The sequence below is a fragment of the Xiphophorus maculatus genome, chromosome 5 (assembly GCF_002775205.1).
Source record: "Xiphophorus maculatus strain JP 163 A chromosome 5, X_maculatus-5.0-male, whole genome shotgun sequence".
Lineage (NCBI taxonomy): Eukaryota > Metazoa > Chordata > Actinopteri > Cyprinodontiformes > Poeciliidae > Xiphophorus > Xiphophorus maculatus.
The window spans coordinates 23,800,670-23,821,655 of record NC_036447.1 but is presented as its reverse complement, the minus strand read 5'-3'; the positions used below and the strand labels follow the sequence as shown (position 1 = coordinate 23,821,655).

At 38.9% G+C, this 20,986-nt stretch overlaps 2 protein-coding genes across 9 annotated transcripts in view; both read left to right on the top strand.

Moving 5' to 3' along the window:
- pnpla6 (patatin like phospholipase domain containing 6) overlaps window positions 1-4,323 on the top strand; it is a 41,115-nt gene extending 36,792 nt beyond the window's left edge. For 4 of the 8 annotated variants that reach the window (XM_023333149.1, XM_023333151.1, XM_023333152.1 and 1 more), the window contains 4 exons: window positions 64-216; window positions 685-1,012; window positions 1,299-1,438; window positions 2,571-4,323. In XM_023333149.1, the coding sequence (XP_023188917.1) occupies window positions 64-216; window positions 685-1,012; window positions 1,299-1,438; window positions 2,571-2,636 (687 nt within the window). In that variant the 3' untranslated portion in view covers window positions 2,637-4,323. The remainder of the gene's footprint in view (window positions 1-63; window positions 217-684; window positions 1,013-1,298; window positions 1,439-2,570) is intronic. The other 4 variants (XM_023333154.1, XM_014471562.2, XM_023333153.1 and 1 more) reach the window with 3 other exon arrangements.
- Window positions 4,324-5,470: 1,147 nt separating this feature from the next.
- LOC102236767 (ependymin-like) lies at window positions 5,471-8,290 on the top strand. Its single transcript, XM_005806502.2, has 6 exons — window positions 5,471-5,592; window positions 5,987-6,021; window positions 6,141-6,275; window positions 7,103-7,286; window positions 7,716-7,803; window positions 8,041-8,290. Exons 1-6 carry the CDS (start codon window positions 5,517-5,519, stop codon window positions 8,189-8,191), a joined length of 669 nt encoding a protein of 222 aa, XP_005806559.1. The 5' UTR covers window positions 5,471-5,516; the 3' UTR covers window positions 8,192-8,290.
- The last annotated feature ends 12,696 nt before the right edge of the window (window positions 8,291-20,986 follow it).

Genomic DNA, 20,986 nt, shown 5'->3' with positions numbered 1-20,986 from the left:
TAATTTACGTATGAATACAATCACAATACTCCGGCGGTATGTTGACCTAATTTCCTCCCTCAGGTGCCGGACATGGCGGAGATCCAGTCACGCTTGGCATATGTGTCCTGTGTGCGGCAGCTAGAGGTGGTAAAGAAAAGTGCCTACTGCGAGTACATCAGACCGCCCATCGACCGCTTCAAGACCATGGACTTTGGCAAGTTTGATGAGATCTATGTGAGTGACGATTTATTCCTAGAGCACATTTAGAGCATGAGGCAGCACACCAATATTTACCATGCAGAGCTGAGGCTGGATCTCAATGAAGTACATTAAAATTAGAGAGTTAATTTAGTTTAGTAATTAAACTGTTGCGATGATGTGCTGAAGAGCAGGAGCTTTTTAAAGAGACAGGGACCCAAATTGAAGGCCGTATCTTGCAAAGTCAAAAGTCTTTTAAGTCACGTTTGGTATGTACAGTATTTTTTATAACAACTGAAGGCAACACGGTCACTTGATTGTGCCTTGATTGTTTGGAGGTGTAATACACACACCTCCAAATGGAATATAAACTCAAATACTTCAGTCATTGACCATATCTTTACATATTCTATCTTCCTAAAGTCCGGCCATGTTATATCTATAATTAGCTGGGGGAAAAAAGTGCTTCCTAAAATTTTCAGCATTTTTGAACGACTGTTGCAGGAGATCGGTTATCAGCACGCCAAGATGCTGTTCACCGGCTGGGCTCGGGGCGACATCATCATGAACATGCTGAGGGATCACCGCTCGGCTGACTACAACAATAGCAAGAGGACGGACGTGAGCCCCGCTGTAACACACACACACACATCAAGAATACTATTGGTTTCCTCTAGAACATACAAGTTCACCCCAACAGATGTGGATTTACAATATAAGGAAGGTGATCCTTTTGTCTCTCAGATCGGCACATGTCCCGGAGCTGACTTCACGGATCTTGCGGAGATCGTGTCCAGGATAGAGCCAGTGCAAAGCTACGTAGCTACAGAAGGTGAAACCTGCTTCCCAGAATGGAAGAAATGTCCGTTCTGCTCTTAACGGCATGTTTCTAGAACAGGCGTTGCTTTATTCGCGTGTTAGGGTTAGGAATAAATAAGATTTGGAGCCTCTTACTTGGTCCTTTTAGTAGTAATACCAATTAAAGGGTACAGAATACCAATTAAATTAGAATGTTTTGCTATTCTACATAGCACCTGCTACTAATAAAGTAGGTGTTATTTATATTGGGGGCTCAGTTGAGTGGTCTCTGTAATGGTGCTTTAAATCTCTGTGTCCAGCGGATGAGTCAGACTATCTGACGGAGTACGAGGAAGATGGGATGGACACGGTGAGAGAGGAAGAGGGGGATGAGGACGAGCATGAGGAAGCTGAGGACCACTCCCCAGGAGAATGGGGTCAGAATGGCGTTTTCCAGACCGTGAGTCCTGAAAAAAATAAATAAAAGACACCAAAAAAACAAGAGATTTGTGTCTGCTTTTGGTTTCTGGTTCATGTCTGAACCGTCAAATATTCTGTAGGTTTTTCAGGGTGTTAAACTCATCTATCTAAAATTAAGGCCTTGAATTGATTAAAAAAAAAAAATGTAAGTAGGCTTCAAATACTTTAATCAAAGGTCTTAAATGTTGTCGTGGTAAGAGTATTTAATTTCATACATTGTTTGTAGGAACCTTTCTATCAGGCCAAAGTTTGAGCCGTGTGCAGACTTCTTCATTCGCTGCGTTCTGTGACTCAAGGTGGTTACGGCTACCGTCAACAGGCTGAAAATACTTGCTAGCTAGATAGCAAGCAAACAAACAAAAAAGCCATTAGCAACCATCGTAGCACAAAGTTTCTACAACTTTGTGCTACAAAGACTCTAGAAATGTCACAGTTTTGGTCACTTGCATGTCTCTTGTATATCTCTGTCGTGATATCGGTCTTAAATTTTATTCATAACATGTTTTGTGTTTTTCCAGAATGTGTCGCTGTTTAAAATCGTCCGATGTTTACTTATCGTGGTCAACTGGGCAACATCAGCGACAATAAAACTGAAACCATTAGTGAAAGATCTGTTTCAAAGAATAACTTCTTCTGTTTGATTAATGGATTAATCTGTATGTTGTACTGTTTGAGTAAAGGTTAGGGCAAAAAAAAAAAAAAGTTATGTTGTAACACATGTTGTTTCATTGACACATGGTGAATATCAACATGTTTGAATTTAGCACTTTAGCATTAGCTTCAGCTAAAGACATTGCTGTTTTAGCGTTAGCCGAGGCAATGTTTGATTAATTTACGCATTAGCCTTACTCATTTTCATTAGTGTTGTAGCGTTGGCCAAGCTAATGTTTATGATTATTGCTTAAGGGTTAGCATAACTAACCTCTTAGTTACCACTGGTAATAACCAATCGGAAATTCTTCGGACACTCATGCTGCAAAGCTTGAGTATTCAGGGTAATATCAAAAGCATCGCCTCCTTTAGGGCCCTGGTTTTTGGAAAACACGATTGAAGCAGAAACAGGCCTCGAGTGTCACACTTTAACTGTAAAATGACTTTTTTCTGCTCTGCAGGATGAGGAGAAATCTGTGAGGCAACGGTGGAAACTTGCCAGCGAGTCAAACGCTTCAGACAGCTGACAGAAGGGCCCGGACCAGCAGAGGACAAAATCGAGGGTCAGACGACCGAGGGGCCATAAACTTATGACTTAAGACTTGAAATGTGGATGCCACACTCAACATCTGAAACTTCTGCAACGTCGGAGCAGTGTTATTTAGGGGGTTTTCTTTGTTTTTCTTTTTGATCAACTTCAAGAACCAGTTTTGTTCCTATTGTGTCGCATTTGCTTTAACATCTGTGGTCCTAAATGTAAGCAGTTTCTCCTCTTACAGACACTAAGCTGACCTGAATTTATATCACTAAACAAGCTCTCTAAATTTGACTTTAAGTTAATAATTTCTAGAAAAATACATTGGATTTGGCAAAGCGTCTCTCTATTGAGGGTCTGTTTTATTTCACGGTCCTCATTTGCTTTTGTGCGTTCGCTTGTATGGGCGTGTTTTACGTGTGCCATTTTTATTTCAGATTGGAAAAGCTTCGATTAGCTTGTTACCAACACAGCGCTAGGAAAACACACTGTTAGACAGGCAAAGTGTAAAGGTAAATATATGAAAATCAGGTGGGGCTTACGGTGAATAAAATAAAGCAGCATTTTATTTCACAGGAAAAACGAAACACAACTTGTATATTTAGAATTCAGCAGAGCAAGGTGAACTAAAGGTGCTTTTTCCAGACTAGATCCGTTGTGAGGAAGGGATCAGAACAGCCTAACGACTAGATTCTGAGCATTTGTAGGAGTCAGAAACTGTTTCATTTTAGAGATCATGTCGGAACGCGTTAAAGCCTTTTTAACCACACTACGCGGCGGTCAGTGAACGCGACTGCGGCGCGTTTGTTGGACTCGCTTCACTAAACAAACAAGCGTGTTGGTTCTGTTTGCACAATGTCAGCACTCAGGGTTCCTGCGTATAACTTGATGTTCACAGGGGAAGGCGGCAAAAATGCAAACAAAAAAAACAGGTGAACAACTGGGTTTGGTTTTTTTTTTCCTTCTTTTTAGCTTGATTCTCCAATCGGGTGCACACACACACACAAAGAAAAAATCCCCAAATCTAATGTAAATATTTATTGGGCACAAAAAATACGCAGAAATCCCGAGTCACCTCAGCGATACTTCTGTCTGTTAGAAACTGTAACAAGATTAAAACATGTTTAATAACGTCAGAATTCATCCATGTATATGGGAGCGATTTTGTAAGTTGACGCTTTGCTGCATAATAGGGAACCTAAACCAAAAATAATAAGTTGTTCTCTAAACACCTCTTATGTTTGTTTCAGCATTTGCTGGTCTGTTTTGTTTTATTATTAATTCTATTTATTTTTTAACTTATGCGTCTACCACTGGCTGTGCAATTTAACGAAAGGCGGTCAAGTGTTGTTTTAATTAACATGGCTTTAGCTTTTTGCACTGAAATGTTTGATGTACTCTTTGCTAGGACAAGGATTACACAGAGGTTGTAATTTATGATGCATATTGGGAAATAAACATAACATTTACCCTGACCTGCTTGAAAATGTTGTCTTAAATCACTTTGTTTAAATGATGATACAACGCAATTCACACGGTTCGTTGGTCGGTTGCGGAGGTCGATGTTTGCTTTTCGACACGTGCAGCTGAAGTTCTCCACACGCAGTTTGCAGTTTGTTTTTTTTGGATCACATTAGTGCATTTCTCAGAATTGAAATAAACCACCTGTTCAATCTTCATATTGCGTCACTTTTTCATATCAAAAACGCAATCCAACCTCAGGATTGCACTTGAAAACATAAGCCAGTACCTCTTCCTGCGTCTTCAGTGAATTCATATTTTACATTTTTAGCAATATTCAGTAGTTCAAGGTGCCGAACACGATTAAAGCACAACATGATAAACAAAAAGAAACAATTCCAATGCAGCGGCAGAATAAAGAGAAGTCATGAAAACTGTGATCTACTTCCCAGATATTTCTCTATCTTAACAAGCAGGGTTTTAGCTTTGATTTAACGGCACTTAGTGTTTCAGCAGTTTTGCAGTTTTCTGGAAGTTTGTTCCAGTTCACAGGAGCGTAAAAACTGAATGATCCTTCTCCATGTCTGCATCTGGTTCCGAGGATTGCACCTTTAAGAACGAGTATGTTCACACATGGAAAACACTTGACCAGTAAAAGACTTTTCATATTTTCTCATCATGATTACTAAGTTAGTTTGCGTAAGAAGTTCTGTCTGTGGGAATCTGACCTGTTGCTACCGTCCCGATGGAAGCCAAATAAAAATAGCTTCGATCATGATTATGAAAGCTTTGTAAACTTCTGGCTCCGTCAAAAAAAAAAACGTGGGTTGTTGTTTGAACAGTGGAGGAGGGCGTGGAATATGCTGAACTTGGGAATATTCCCATCTGGAGTTAAAAAGACAAAAATAAAACACTCCTGGGGACGCCTGAGCGGCAATTCATGACACGCCATGTGATGCTGATTAATCTATTTTACACACATTATTATTATTTTTTTAAATGCTCCAAATGAATAAAAATATACTTTGCCGAGAGTCAAATTATCGTGTTTTACGAAGTCTAACAAGATTCGTGGTGTCTTGGAGAAACTTTTCACAACTTGTGATTGTTTCAGATTTTTTCCATCTGTTCCAAAATCTCCACTGTGCTTTATTTTATCAGCCCAGTCCTCCACAGCGTCGCTGCTCCAACACACCAGAATGAAATGGCTGAATTCCCTCAACAGCATTTAGTCGTTCAACTCTGTAGAGATGGTAACGCGCCATTTTTTAGAGAGCTCAAAGAAGGCAGAACAGAAAACAAGATGGCTACTAGCGCAACACGTGAACACAGTCAGCTGTGTGCTGCTATATAAGGAGGACTGTGTTTGGGTTTTCCTCAACAGGTTGTCCTGCTCCAGACATTTCTCACCATGAACTCCGTCGGATTGCTGTTCTGCTTCAGCCTGCTGCTGGTAGCTGCTACCAGTCAGGCACCAAAACCCTGCTGTGAGCGTTTCTGGGAACACGGGAAATGTTCTGATCTCTTTTCTATTTGGAGTCCGTCGCCGTAGTTTATAGACAAAACGGTGAAAACGTGTTTAGGTTATTTTTGTTTCCCCCAGTTAAAGGGGGAAATTGATCAAATCAAGTTGATTTGATTTCTCATATCAAATTGAGAAGCCTCAATTATATATATGAAGGATGAAGGATATGGTTGTGGAGGAGCCTCATATCAAATTATCACGACATCATGACGGTTTTAATAAACATTTAAAAAAAAAAACGTTTTTGTAAAAGTTACACAGTGCAGGTTTAAGCTGTGTAAAAAAAATAGCGTTACATTTTTAAATGGATTTGGATTAAGAGCGTTTCTCAATGATTTTAATTTGTTTTTCCATAGTTGCTCCAGAACTGCTGACTGGTGGCGTTTCTGTGGTGCGTTCACTGACTTCTCGTATCCTTTTTAAGATTTTTATTGCTGGACTCTCATCTAGATTGAAACTTTGGATCTCTGAGTTCTTACTCGCGTTCTGCCATTTGAATCTCCTCACCAGATGGCCGCCGGTGGATTAATGACAACATCAGGAGCAGTCGCCTACGACGCCCTCGGACAGAGGCTGCGGGCCAGACACTATGGCAGCTTCGGGAATCTAACCGTGGCAGTGGACGAGCTGATGCTCTACCAGCAGGTTGGTTAAACTAACCTTTTATCTGGAGGAACCTCCCACAGATTTTTTTTTTCCCTGAATTTATTTTCTTTCCTTTAGAGATCTTCAGTGTTTGCATCAGACCACAAAGATTTTCTGTTGTTTTTTGGGGTTAAACCGTGAATTGGAAATAGCTTTTCTTTGCACCTGAGATATGTTGTTGTTTTTTTTCCAGTTATATGTTATTATTTTAAAACAACTCTTTGATTGGGACAGAGAAACACAAATGAGGTTTTATGTGATTAATGATTAACTCATGCTGAGTATAATATGCATGAAAAAAAACATTCATTTTTTTTTGTCTTATTTCCTGACCTTCAGAAACATGTTTTATTACAGAAAAATGGCACCAGTACATTTATAGTGTTCATTCTCTCTTAAATAACTAAAGCAAAAAGGAAAATGTGTAGGCAGGGACAGAGACTGTCTATTCAATATTACTATTGATAAGGCTATTTAAGTCAAAATCATATCAGTTTCATTATTTTCATCCCAAATTTATCAATAATCTATTTTTAAAGACATTATTTTTACTCAGTGAGCTCTAAGTGCGTTCTTTAAAATGATAAAAACAGATGCAGGGTTTCCCCCAGGAAAGCCCGGTGGTCGGGCCGCCGGGGTTTTGCATTAGAAGATGTTAGGTTGACAGGAAAAGTAAAAATATTACTGGGTAATTACAAATGTTACGGGAAGACATTGTCAGTGAAACGCTATTTAAACCCGCAACTGTAGAGTCTTAAAAACAACAGCAACAACAACAAAAAAAAAAAGTATGAAGTTGTGATGACTGCCCGCATCTGTTCTTTCAGGAGGTCATGTATGAGATCAATTGGAGCGCTCAGACGTGCAGGAAGTTGCCCCTGGATACCTACTTCATACCCATGCAGGTTCCTGAAGACGCTTCCCTGCTCGGTCAGACGATCCTGGGCTCCAGCTCCTCTTGGGGGATGGGTCTGCTGACCAACACCTGGGTGGGGCAATTTCCCAATAACGGTGAGAATGAACCCTGACCATAAAAAAAGTAGTTTCCTCTATCAAACAGGGTGGTAGCAGTGTGATGATCTTGGGCTTAAAATGCTGATTCAGGACCCAGATGATATGCCCGAATTAAAATAAGCAATACATTGGATTTTCCTGCAGGAAAATATATCTGGTTTATGACCTTAAGCCAAAGCACACTCGGGTTATGCAGCAGAACAATGACCTAAAGCACACCAGGAGGTCCACCTCTGAATTATTTTTAAAAAAAACTTCTTTGGAGTGGCCCAGTTAAAGTCCAAACTTAAATCCAATTCAGAAGCTGTGGCCAAACCATAAACTGACTGATAATGCTAAAAAATATTGGCTTTGCAATACAAGCTCTCCTTGAACTAACGTCATTTTTGGATGCAACATATAAACTCGTGTTTCATGTTTGTGCAGACTCGTATTTACTCACCTTCACTGAGATCGGCTGCCTTCCTGTGACTTTGACAAACTACTCTCCAAAAATAGGATGGACCACCATCAGGTTGGACAAGCACAACCACACAACAACCAGCCCAATGCAGAACATCAATACATCTATTTTTTCTACCAAACTTAAGTAATCCGTTGCAGTAAGAGATTAGTGGTTTAAAAAAAAAGAAAATCCTACAGAAATCTATCTCTAGCTAATAATTAATAGACAAAGTGTAAAAGATTGTCCTTTTAAAATTAAGTTTATTAAGGCAAAATTAACAAATTGTTTTTTTTTTCTGTGTTTCAGTACCTACAACTGGGTGATTGGAATGTCTAATCCAGAGGATTTCTTCCCTCCTGCTTTCTGTTACGACGCAAAAATGGAGAAATCTGCCAAGCCGCAAACCTTCTTCTCTGCCATGGAGTCCCTGGCCATGATGGTGCAGTCTATGAAGTGAGCACCGGGATCTTCTTAAAAATAACTTTCAGATTATGCTGACGCTATTTAGGAAGTGCTACCAATAAAAATGTTCAAATAGAAATCAAATGAAACATAATTTATGGTGTCTTTATTGCTTTTCACTCGAAAAACATGGCTGAAAACGAGTATTAATTTATGAAAATGATGGACAAAATATGTTTCGCTGGGTAAAACAAGAATATCAGGAAATGTCAAGAATACCAGGAAATGTGGTGACCTTTTGGTGACCCACGCCAAAGCAGTCAGCGCTAGTTCTGGGCGTATTGATCTAAATATCGATACTGTCGACACCAAGGTGTCATTCTGATGACATCGATATTTCTGTCTGCAGTTTCTCTCCCTTATGTCCACATCACAGAGTTTATGCAGGAATTAAAATGCCAAATATCAATACATTGTCAATTTTAGCAGGATTTTATACCTTTGTAGTGTTTGACAATTTTAATAGGGCTGAATATGATAACGCTTTTTTGTTAAAAATAGTACTGCTACTTAGGTTGTATGCAGACTACAGTTAACGGCCTAGTTAATAAACATTTGTGTGTAGTAAAGGTGAAAAGTGAACAATTTTATTTATTTTCTTCTACATTGCTATGTTGTCCATTAAAAACAGTTATTTGCCAAAAATCTCTGCCCTGTATTTGATCATAATCATAACTAAGTGAAGTCCAATCATTACGTTACTCAGTGATAAAATTGACTAACATAATATTAGTCAATTTTCAAGATTGACTAACAAGATTGACATTTTATCTTGAAAGACATTTCAAGATAAAATGATCAGTACTGGTATCGGTTTCGGATCCGATACTGGTCTCGATATTCGTATCGGCGATACTTTCCTTGTATTTATATAGAATCAAATCTATACCAAAACTCCCAATATTCAAATGACCCCTTTATCCATCACATGACACCAGTGGAGTGGGCTGGTCCAGAGGCACCCAGCAGTTAGCCATGCTAACAGTTAGCCACGCTCACCAGCTAACTGATTGAAAAGGGCACATTTTTGCAGGTGAAGTTTTTGCTGTTGAATTTAAAGGGGGAAAAATCTTGTACATGATTGCACGGTGCTATAAATTCAATTACTAAACAGTCTGACTCTCATGTGACTATATTTCTTCCACACATTAATAACTGAGCGACGGTTCTCTTATTCATTAGAGGTTCGTCGCACATTACCTCTCAGCCTTGAAGACTTCTTCTAATCGTCGTCTGTTTGGTCAGACGGTCGTCCGTCCTCGCTGTCTAAAATTACTCATCTGCCTCGTGTGATTAACGCGATGTGAGTCTGCTCTGGAAGCATCAGCTGCAATAATAGCATTGCCACTTCAATTATCAGACTAATCGTTCTCTGGCTCTGCGGCTGTGTAGGAGAGGAGACGCAATTTACTGTACCTGAGTATTAGTGTGGGAGACGCTGAAACCATGATTGTTAATTTTCACACTGAATACATTTACAGGCCTCTATTTTAACATAGATTCTATAAATATTGAAGCACCAACTTCAGCCAGAGGCCACACTCTATGAATCTACCACAAACTCTTAAATTAACTGTCCTCCTCAAGACTGTGGAAATCTTTTTCTTACATATTTTTACCCTCCACTCAACTTTCCAGTAGTAGTTTTGACTTCCAGTGGTGTTTAGATTTTATTGGTCAGCAATATTAAATTCATTGTTTTACATCAGATGCATCATTGTAATGAATGGGAACATTGGGATTTTTTTGCCATTTCAAAAGGTGACTAGGCAAATTCCTCTGTTAATTTTGGCCCAACTTTAAATATCTGGGGAAACAATTTTGCTCTAACAGTTTAACATGTTCATGTCAAGATATTTATAGATGTATTTTGTTTATCTAAACAAAAGCACATTGATTGCTAAAATAAAAAAGTATGTGTAAGCCTCACTGTTAAGCTACCAAATGAAGAAAAGTATTTTTATTCTATAAAACAGAAATAAAAGGACGAATTAAACAATGTTCACGTTAGACTTGCTTGAAATAGACACTTTGTTTTTGGCTGCTGGGTTAGTAGAAGCCTGAAATAATAAAAGTTATCTTAAAGTTTAAAAGTTTAACCAAATACAGGCAACAAATGATCAGTCAGGTTTTATGTAAAAGTGTATTACCTAATATCAGTCAGCAGAGGGCGGCAGTGTTGTTCTCTACCAGACTGCACTTTCAGTTAAAAACAAACCCTATTTTATTTAATAATCTCTTTTTCAAAATGCACCTTATGTACAGCTTTTTTATTATTAGATTAGCGTAATCTTTCCTTAAAATTTTATCAGAAAAGGATGAATGTCTTCCAAAAAGAAAGGAAATGATGTTAAATGCTTTGACCAAAGGCCAAGATTGAAAGTTCCTGTCAGTGCACAGTGTGATAAACTAAGTGTGCTTTTTAATTTTTTTTTTTATGTAGAAAGCATCCTACCATAAACATGTTACTATTGCTAAAAAGATTATTATTATTATTATTATTATTATTATTATTATTATTATTAATAGGCCTTCGCAGCGCTGCTTCTTTTTATTATGCTTCCGTCAAATGAATTGGCTTTTTGGGGGCTTTATCATATTTAAAAACTCACCAAAGTTGGTGGACTTGTCAAGTCTGCGTGAAATTCACGTATTTTAAGGCCATTGCAAAAATCACAACAGAAACGGCTCAACGGCGCCACCTAGCAACTTTCAAAATACCGTCCGCTTTGACCTTGCTTCATCGTAGAGACATTAAATTTGGTACACTTGCAGAGCTCACCAAGACGCTCAGAACTTACAATTAATGTCATAGTGCAAGTTAAACAGGAAGTCGGCCATTTTGGATTGAAGTTCTGATTTTGATCCCATTTTGTCCGTTTACAAGCTTCGTATTTGATCAAACTCCTCCTAGGGATTTCGATTGATCGGCTTCAAACTTGGTCAGATTGTTCACAAGGCATGGCCGATTAAAAAGGATCAAAACAGGGGTCAAAGTTCGCCTACTCGCCATGAAACACAAAACTGTTGTATCTCCTACACAAAAACTCACAGAGGCATCAAACTTTCAGTGACTGATCATCATCGGGTGTCCTACAATACCCAATGGTCAAATGATGACATCACTTAAGCCACGCCTCCTGAGAACAGGAAGTGTCATGTTTTACTGTGAACGGTCGCTATCTTAGCCCTTTGACCTAATCAACATGAAACTGTGTCCAGAGACAGAAGACATGTTGGTGTGATATATCTTATCACACCATTTGCGTTCATTTGCTTAGACAAGCATATGTCTAAGCAAATGGTGGTCTACGCATATCTAAGCATTCATTACATATGAATGTTTCTCTAAGCATTCATATGTAATGAATGCTAACATATATATATATATTGAACACATTTAGTTATACAAAAGCCTTTTTTGGTAACAACAATTAGGAGACATGAACCATCCTTTGTTGGTTCTGCGGGTTGTTTTTATTTACTCTGACTTCTTTCCATGGATTTTTAATTTGATAAAAGAGCGATGACTGGCCCAGCCGTTCTATATGTTTTGCTTTATTTCCACAAAAACAACCGAGAGTTTCAGAATGTAGCTTTAGTTTAAAAATCCACACTGACAACTTCTTCTTATCGTTAACAGCAATATCCAATCAGCCTTCAGTTTTATGAGCTCTGCTGGTGCCATGCGCTTCATGTAAAATGCACACCAGATTATTTTGTCCCAGCATTTCACTGACTTGTTAAAACATTCTGTAGGAAACTTTTAACAAGCTAATTCTCACATATAATATTCTCACGTCTAATAATGTTTTCACCCTTTGACTTGAACGGCATTTACCAAAACATTCAGAAGTTTATGCATGCAACTCCATGGACTTTAGATTGTTTTGCAAACAGTATGGCTTTTCCATCTTTTTGCTTAAAGAAAAACGGTTTCTAAATACTGAGAGATGTCAGTACTTATTCCCTTACCTGTTCCAATGTTTTGTCCAACTTTTTGTTAGGTTGATGTTTTTCTTCTCTTCTATATGTGGATAACTTTTACTGCTGCTAAAATCTGGTGTGGATTTTAAGCCATTAGATCCATCCATCATCCATCCATTTTCTGTTCACTCTTGTCCCTAATGGGGTCGGGAGGGTTGCTGGTGCCCATCTCCAGCTACGTTCCGGGCGAGAGGCGGGGTACACCCTGGACAGGTCGCCAGTCTGTCACAGGGCAACACAGAGACATACAGGACAAACAACCATGCACACACACACTCACACCTAGGGAGAATTTAGAGAAACCAATTGACCTGACAGTCATGTTTTTGGACTGTGGGAGGAAGCCGGAGTACCCGGAGAGAACCCACGCATGCACAGGGAGAACATGCAAACTCCATGCAGAAAGACCCCGGCCGGGAATCGAACCCAGGACCTTCTTGCTGCAAGGCAACAGTGCTACCAACTGCGCCACTGTGCAGCCTATAATATTTAAACTAAGAAAAATGTTGACATGTTTGATATTTTACCCACTGAATGCAGTTTCAACTTTGTTGCGTCTTCCACCTACACATTCAGACAACTCTTTGACATTTTACTCTTCTTTAGTGAACATCTCCAAAGGCATGTTTAATATACTAAAGGCTGAGTGCGCCCTCTGTTTCTTCTTCTTCCAGTAACGACACACTAACCCAGCGAGCGTCACGAATGATTCTCTTATTCATTAGAGGTTTGTCGCACATTACCTCTCAGCCTTGAAGAGTTGTGAGTCGTCTTCTTCTAATCATCGTCTGTTTGGTCGGAGGCGGTCGTCCGTCCTCGCTGTCTAAAATTACTCATCTGCCTCGTGTGATTAACGCGATGCGAGTCTGCTCTGGAAGCATCAGCTGCAATAATAGCATTGCCACTCCAATTATCAGACTAATTGTTCTCTGAGCGCGCTGGCTCTGCGGCTGAAATGTGTGCAGGACGAGAAGCTGCTGAATCTGATGTTCCTGTTGCAGTAAGAAAAATATATTGTTAATTGTCCATTCCACTCCTAAATATTGCCAAAATTCACCTGAGCCTGAATGTTGATGTAAGAGACACAACAATGCTTAATCATTTAGTCTCAATGACAGTCAAAGGCAAAGCCTGTAGGAACACAAAGCAATTCCTCAAAAACTGATGGTCTAAATTTAGATGAAAATTAAGAACTGGACACATAATCAGAGAAATCAAGTAAACTAACATATAATATGAATTATGTTTATATGCGATGCAATGCCGTGATTTTGTTTTGCAGAGAAGTGCAGCTATTGGAATAATGATTTTAAACCTGCTGTCATGTTGGTCAGTTTGACTCGAGAATTATAGACAAGACTGCTTTACAAAAAACACTTGCATTGGCAAGTATGTTTTTGTAATTACATCATTTTGAAAAAAAAAGAATCTAACTGGATTTAATTTGTTCCAATCTAGATTAAAATAACACTTAATTATTCCTCAGTGGAGAAATTTCAGGGTAATTTGTCAGATTAAAAACACAAAGACAGTTTAAAACAATAAATTGTCATTTTTTTCTGTTAATATTAGTAGTGCAACAAGTAGCTGTGTTTATAAGATATTATATTACCAGCTGCTGGTAATATAATCTGCTGGGAACACATACATGTGATGCACAAAAGAGAAAACTCATTTTCTACCAGTCTTTTCTTCCTTTAGATCTTAGTTGACGGATCGACTTCACGTCTGGTGCAAGATGGCTTATGAAAACTTAGGCTCTTTGTGTGATGCTGTCAAACTTTCACATCCACAACTTGTGGCTTAATCAGATCTGTCCAAATTCAAGTTACCCAATGCTTTTTATCCTGTAATGTCCGTCTATTGAGCAGGGTCACCTGGGTTCAGACAGCTTGAACTTGATATTGTGAGCTTGTTCTGGAAGACGGCCTTCTTTAGTTTCTGCGGTTGCATGGTGGATGCCTTTTAAACATTAGTTTAAGACGGTCTTTACGCCATCACCCAAAATGTACATATAAAGTCTTCCTGGATGTATTCTCATGTCCTTGTTTGACTGTTTACACATAGGGAAAGGAAACAGGAGAGTTTTTTCCACCACTTTCAGCCTCATCATGCGGCGTTTAAATACACAAGAAGTCACGCCGGCTTCCCTCGTCCAGTCCGATTGGTCCAGTTGTAAGGGACTCTGTTTATTGTTAAATGATTGATCAATCCTCTGTAAGATGTTCAATAGTTGAGATGTTATTTTGCAACCTAACCCTCTTCACAGCGGACATGTCTGCTGCTTTCCTTTGTCGTCATGATTCTTCTCCCATTTTCTCTAACAAATCAACTCAGAACTGCTAGAATTGGCACAACCCACATCAGCTGGCTTTAGTCCTCGATGTTGCTGTCGCAGGTTAGATTCCCAGCCTGGCGACCTTTGCCGCATGTCTTCCCCTTCTCTCATTACCCACTTTTCTGTCAATTAACTATCAAATAAAGGCCACTGGAGCCAATAAACCCCCCCAAAAAAGAACTTCTAGAATTATTCGTGTAATAATAATGTAACTATAATTGGTAGCTCCTATTTGTCATTTAAAGAGGCAGTATTATGTGTTTTCCAGCCCCAGTAAAGTGTTTCATATCAATCAAGTATCTGTTGCCTTGAGTTCTTCAAAAAACTCTATATATCAAACAAGCCTTTAAAAAAATGTTACTTTGTAATTTACCGCCTTGAAATTTGGCCACTGTCTCTTTAAGAAGCTCCTGCTCTCTCTTAAACCCCGCCTTCAGGAAGACTTCACAACATGGCTTCTCTATTAACCCTTTAATGTTTCTACCAGTGTTGCACTGAGAAGTAGCTCGTAAAATGAGCTCAGCAGATGCGCAGTTCCATTAGATGTCTGCTAATTGCTGCTGGCTAGTCTGAAGGAGCCAAATTGTCGAGTCGCGGGAAAGGGCTGCTCTGTGAGGCGGAAACTTGGAAACAGCAGCTATGAGGAGGAGCTTTGTCCGCGAAGGCGGAGCTAGGTCCAACCAGGCGTTTTTGCACAGACGAATGGTTGCCATGGAAATTAAATGATTTCTCAAAATCCAGGCAAAACTCCAGGTATGTTTCTGATGAGGGGATAGCATTATGACATGATGTAAAGCTCAAAAAATCTGATTTTACTTGATACTGTGCCTTTAATAAAATGCAAAAGTTTAATTTCAGCACAAGGGAGGGAAAAACAGTCGATGCCTTCCTGAACTTAACCCACAGCACACAACACATGCCCACACTCCGTGTGGTTTTTTTTCTTTTCAAGTGTACTTTTTGAGTATCCATCCGCCCTGATCAAAGAGCTCTAATTACACGCATTAGTGAATAATGAGTCCAGTGAGTGGGTACTACACGCACAAAGGAGGTAGAGTTTGCGAGGTTCCAGGTTTCACTGTTTGCGCATGAGAATTTGTGGGAGGATGAGAGCTGACGGTGAACCTTGGCGTCCGTTCCAGCTCGCGTTGCGGCGGAGAGTTGTTTTTCCACCGTCACCCTGTTATTCTGCACAGGACGGCTAACGTCAGAAGATCACACCAATTATCCTCTTTTCACTGATGGAGGAGGTTCTGCATCTGCATACTCTTTAAAGTTAATCCACTCTAATCCACTCACTCTCTCTTTGGTTGTCAATTATGCTGTTTTTTTTTAATCTCCCCTCCAGCTCCCAGTATATTTATCTACCAGGAAACTTAAGAGTAAAGAAGAAAAAAAACCATTTTGCCAAAGAGTCTAATATAAATGAATGTTTGAGCAATCAACCGAGAGTGGGTGCTGTGGTTTGGGGGCGTCACGACATCCAGCTCAGCGGCGTTCAGTATTAAAAGTTGCTTAGGGTCTCTCTTTCTCTCAACAAAAAACAAACTGCTTGATTAGAGAAAAAAAAAAAGATTTTTGCAAGATTAAAGGGGAATTTTTTATTTTGCAGGTACCTGGACCCATTTTAAATAACCGTTCAATCCTTCAGTTTTTATTTTTAAAAAACTGTATAGATAAAACATGGCTTAAAAGAAATGTATTCTTGCTTTTGATACCTTATAAATGGGCCTCTGTCTCTATAAGAAGCTCTTTTTTTACAGAGTCAGCGCGTCATCGCAACAGTGTTTCTCCATTAAGCCATTAACAAACTGTTCTTAGGAGCGTCGGACTGAGAAGTAGTTCCTATGTTAAACTCGGCAGGCTCGCGGTTCCACCAGGTGTTGCTAATTGCTGCTGCCGCTAGTCTGGAGGAGCCGAGTGAACTTTTTTGAGTATAAAGCTCAAAAAAGTTGATTTTACATAATATCACCTACCTTTAATGGATGAATGTTAAGCATTTTATCGGGAACCACTAAGGCTTAAAGAGATGCGAGCTCTTCATCAAATGTTTCAAAAGTTCCTGAGTGGAAAAAGTTCTTCAAGCACCGGAACTAAAAACAAAGAAGGACAACCTCGGGATGGCAGAAATGAAAAGCAAGCATATACATCTCGGATTTTCCTAACTATCACTTATGAGTCCCAATAGAGTATTGAGTTCAGACTGAGGTGTCTTTAGGCCACTAGTGGCAAAATGTCTGAAAATGTATTTTTCTTTTTCCCCCCCCCCACAGTAGTCCATGTCCCGTCAAACCAGTCGGTAGACGATGCTGCAGCAGATATGTATCCAAGAGGGTGACTGGAATGATAAGTACACATTAACTGACCTTATTAGACATTTCTTCCCCACACAGAACCAGAGACGATCCTCCAGTCTTTGACCAATTAAAAGAATAGAAATCTCAAAAATACTTTTAATGAGGAACGTGGAATAGCAGCAGTAACCCGGTGCACATTTAAAAATCCTCTGAGCCCAAATCAGGAGTTCAAATGAAGGATTAGTGTCGTTTAAACGTGTAATTAAAGCTGATGCTGTGCATGACCTGATTCAACAGCCGACTGAACGTCCTGATGTGGTGAAACATATTTTAGCTAATTAATTTAGAAAAAAAACAGATATCTTGTGCAGATGGTATGCTCTCAATCACTGTCATTTTAAGAATTTTCCACAAAGAGAAAAATAAATATTTATCAGTTCAGACATAGCGCCTGCACAATGTAGTCTGACATTATAATTAGGTAATTGCTGCGACGTTTTCAAAGAATTTATGCAAATTTTGTAACCATGAAACTAGACTTTGGCAAATAAGAGCATCAGTTTTTTTTTTCTAATTTGCATTTATTTCATTCCTAGGGGAAAAAAAGCAATTTTGTTAGCCTGTTTAGCAACATGATTTATTTTCTTTTACTAAAGATGGGCATTTTAAGGAAAACGCAAGCTACCAAGCCGCCTCGGGGCTTCCATCGTTTGTACGCCGACTTCTCTCATCTGTGTGTGGTTTGCCAACCTGCACTGAGGCAGACAAGAAAACACTGCAAAGATCTGCTGAGACGACCCAACAGATCACAGGACGGCGTATCTCCTCCAGCAAGAATCCTTACAGTTCCTCTTTTTCTGACCAACAAGCTGAGCGCTTTGAATCAGCCCAGACACTTCCTGTTTGAATTGCTGCAGAGGCATTAGGAGATGTGGAAATGTTCTTTTAGCATAAGTTTGGCCATAGCTCTGACATTAATCTATACTTGATCCAGTTTTGCATAAAGACCTAAATAAATAACTAATCTTTTTTTTGTTTTTCTTCATATTTTGGCTGGTAAAATTAGTGTACGCGTGTGTTGGACAGGTTGCTGAATGTACAGAAAACCTGCAGAAGGTTGTCCGAGAAAACCTTCAGGTGGGGCAGGAATCTGATTCCTCAGATTTTATGCTTAAATTTGGAGGAACATAACCAAGATGACCATTGACATCTTTCTTTTTACCTAAGTAAAAAGAAAAAATAGTCACCACTTTTTTCTTTCCTAAAGATGTTTTAAGGCACAAAAAAAAATGACTTTTGGAAAAAGTGACTTGGGCAATTAAACTAAGTAGGTGACAAAATTCATTACTGATTCTGAACATGTGAGACAAACTGATTTTAAAACCTCCATAGAAAATATATAGAGGTTTACTAAACAGGTAAAAGTTGATCTTGTCTGACCTTTGTCTCTTTTTTTACAGGCATTCATGGAGAAACAGTAGGTTTCTCTGCAGGCTGAATCCTCTTAGCAGAGAGACAGGAATGTGAAAATTTGATTCATGTACATAAAAAGATGACAAATAATTGTTTTTTTTGTTTGTTTTTTTGACTTGTGTAGTGATTACCAGCTTTACTGTGGAAAAACACCTACAGTAGATTTGCATGTTGAACTGTTGTTTTTATATTTTATTTTTTATTACAGACTACAGTAGTTTTTGGATCTTAGTCAAACCATTTCAACCAGTTCAGTTTCTGTTTGGAAATCCTGAAATACCAAAAACATCAAGAGAGAAGGTGCGACGGGTTATCTGGATGTCTGAACATCAATACGTGTTTCCTTGACTTGCAATACATCCGTTTACAATATAAAGTGTATATTTTGCCAAAAACATGCTGAACGGTACAGACAAATATCTGAGGCATCCTTGTAAAATGTCTTTAAAGGTCAAACTCAGACCAGAGCAAAGATATTTTCTAGCTTGACAATCTGATTTTCTGCACTCACAAGAAAGTTGCTTTTGCCGACTGAAGGAAAACAAGAGATCTCCAGAGAAAACATATTGTTTCAAGAAAACCTTATCTCTGAGTGCTCCATCTGAGCCTGATATCCCCTCACAGACGGTGACTTTTAACAAAGTTTAGCAGGATTAAAATCGGCTTTCCTCAAATTCCTTTAAGTAAATCGAGCCATTAACAAAACAGGTTGACAGCATTTTTTCCTGTCATCTTGATTTGGACCATTTTTGAAAGTACTGTTCTCAAGAAATGTGTGTTTCTACATATTTTATTGAAATACCTTGGTCACTTTACATTACAATTTAACTTATTAAAATTAGTTTAGACTAACGTAACGAACAACCAGTCATTTTTTAAAGAAAAAAACAACAACATTCATTTGAGAAAGTGATGTTTAATTCATTTGCAGAATTAGAAATCAATAAACGTATGGATGACTGATTGTTAGCTTATTGATCAGTCACAATGATTTACTATTATGAGGAACTAAGATAGTGGCTAGAACGTAACAGAAATCTCTTCCCTCATGCGTGACCTCATGACCTTTCTACTATTAAAGTCCTTCATTTTTTAAGAACGATTAAGAAATAAATGGGAACTGGTTCATTCTGAGACTCAGTTCAGATTGAGCAAGAGGTGAACTTTGAACACCAACTCAGTTTTAACACTGTGAACTCAACTTGTAGCTAGTTCTTGATGAGGGTGAACAAAGGCGCCCCATTCCTGTTGTCCTCCAGTCAGCAGAGCAAAACCAAACGTTGGTCTGAAATCTTTGCTTTCTCTAAAATCATAAAATCTTTATCAGGATCCTTGCAGGCTCTGGACACCAGCAGGCTGTAGATTAGGCAGGCCTCTCTAAAAAAAGCAGTGAAAGAGTCAAAGCACAAAGAGATAAAAACAACTAGTGTGTCTTGTTTTCATGTCAACATGTTTGTAACCATCATGTTCCAAAAGCAGAGCAAATTCTTTACATTAATTAGCAAAAAAAAAAAAAAAAAGAACTGGACGCTTTATGAAAACAACGAAGTGTAGCTGGTGGAAAAGTGTAGCTGTTGAGGCCAAACCAATAAAATTTTGACTTTTTTTTTCCATTATTATTTTTGACACGTCCATCATACTGTAACCTCGCCTGGTTTTCAATTCACCTGGAAGCGCATCACAGAAAAACCCCACAGGGGCGTAAAGGTCAGCTGTTGCCTTGACATCTTTCTGTCAGAGGTACAAGACTTTGAACCTGTGTGTTGTTTTATTTTATTTACTTTTTTTCTTTTTCATTTCTCTAAAGAGGTAGACAGGCACTGAGTATGAAAGCATCCCAAACCGGGGTCATCTGAGGCCAAGAACGTAAACACGAGCAATCAGTTACCTGGAGAAGTGGAATTGGGCCGTTTGTTGTTGCGTGTAAGTTTGGACAACATGACGATTTGAAACCAAACAATTCACGACTTTAATTAAGAGTCTATAGAAAACAGATTGATGTTCAACAACGCAGCTAGAAACCTTCAATAAGACGACCAGACAAAGACAGAAAATCAAAGTTGTGTAAAATAGATCTCGCCCTCTATAAGACAAAATGTCAGTTTGTTTTTCCAAATTGGCATTTCATCGTAAATTGTGAATTAACCGGATAAAGTTCACCATTACCACCACTGGCATTCTGTGCACATGAGATGTCATATTAAGTGTAAATTTACACAATAGAGTATTGCTAAGGCACTCATTGTACGACCATTTGTGCTTTTCTTGACATGTTCAATTCATGTTTGTTCTTTAGTGTTATTGTCAATGCGGCTGCATAATTACCCCAGGAACTCTGTTTGTCTTTAGGATAATCAGCCGGTGAAAACAACATGAATCAACGAATCGTGAACCAGTTCAGACGAGGATGGACATGTTTTACTTTCAAGAACCAATTAAATGAAACCTGCCAAACAACTTTTGCGACCGGAGATCTCTCTCCCGACTCAGGTGAGAGATCGTTCCCAACTCCGAAGTGATGATGCTTTTATCGGGTATAGCAAGTTTTCCTGAAACATCCCACTCTTCCCAGTCTTATCTTATTGCTGGGTCATATCCTCACCTTTACAGGGAAGTGAGGTCTGCAGTGCTTCGGAGGGTCTTTCGTGACTTCCTGTACGGGTTGTGTTGCTCTTTCAGCCGACTTCATCTTGTC

Coding starts and splice junctions, on each gene's coding strand:
- LOC102236767 (XM_005806502.2), top strand. CDS start 5,517: ATGAACTCCGTCGGATTGCTGTTCTGCTTCAGCCTGCTGCTGGTAGCT. Junction 6,276..7,102: donor AGCTGATGCTCTACCAGCAG/GTTGGTTAAACT, acceptor CTGTTCTTTCAG/GAGGTCATGTATGAGATCAA. Junction 7,804..8,040: donor ATAGGATGGACCACCATCAG/GTTGGACAAGCA, acceptor TCTGTGTTTCAG/TACCTACAACTGGGTGATTG.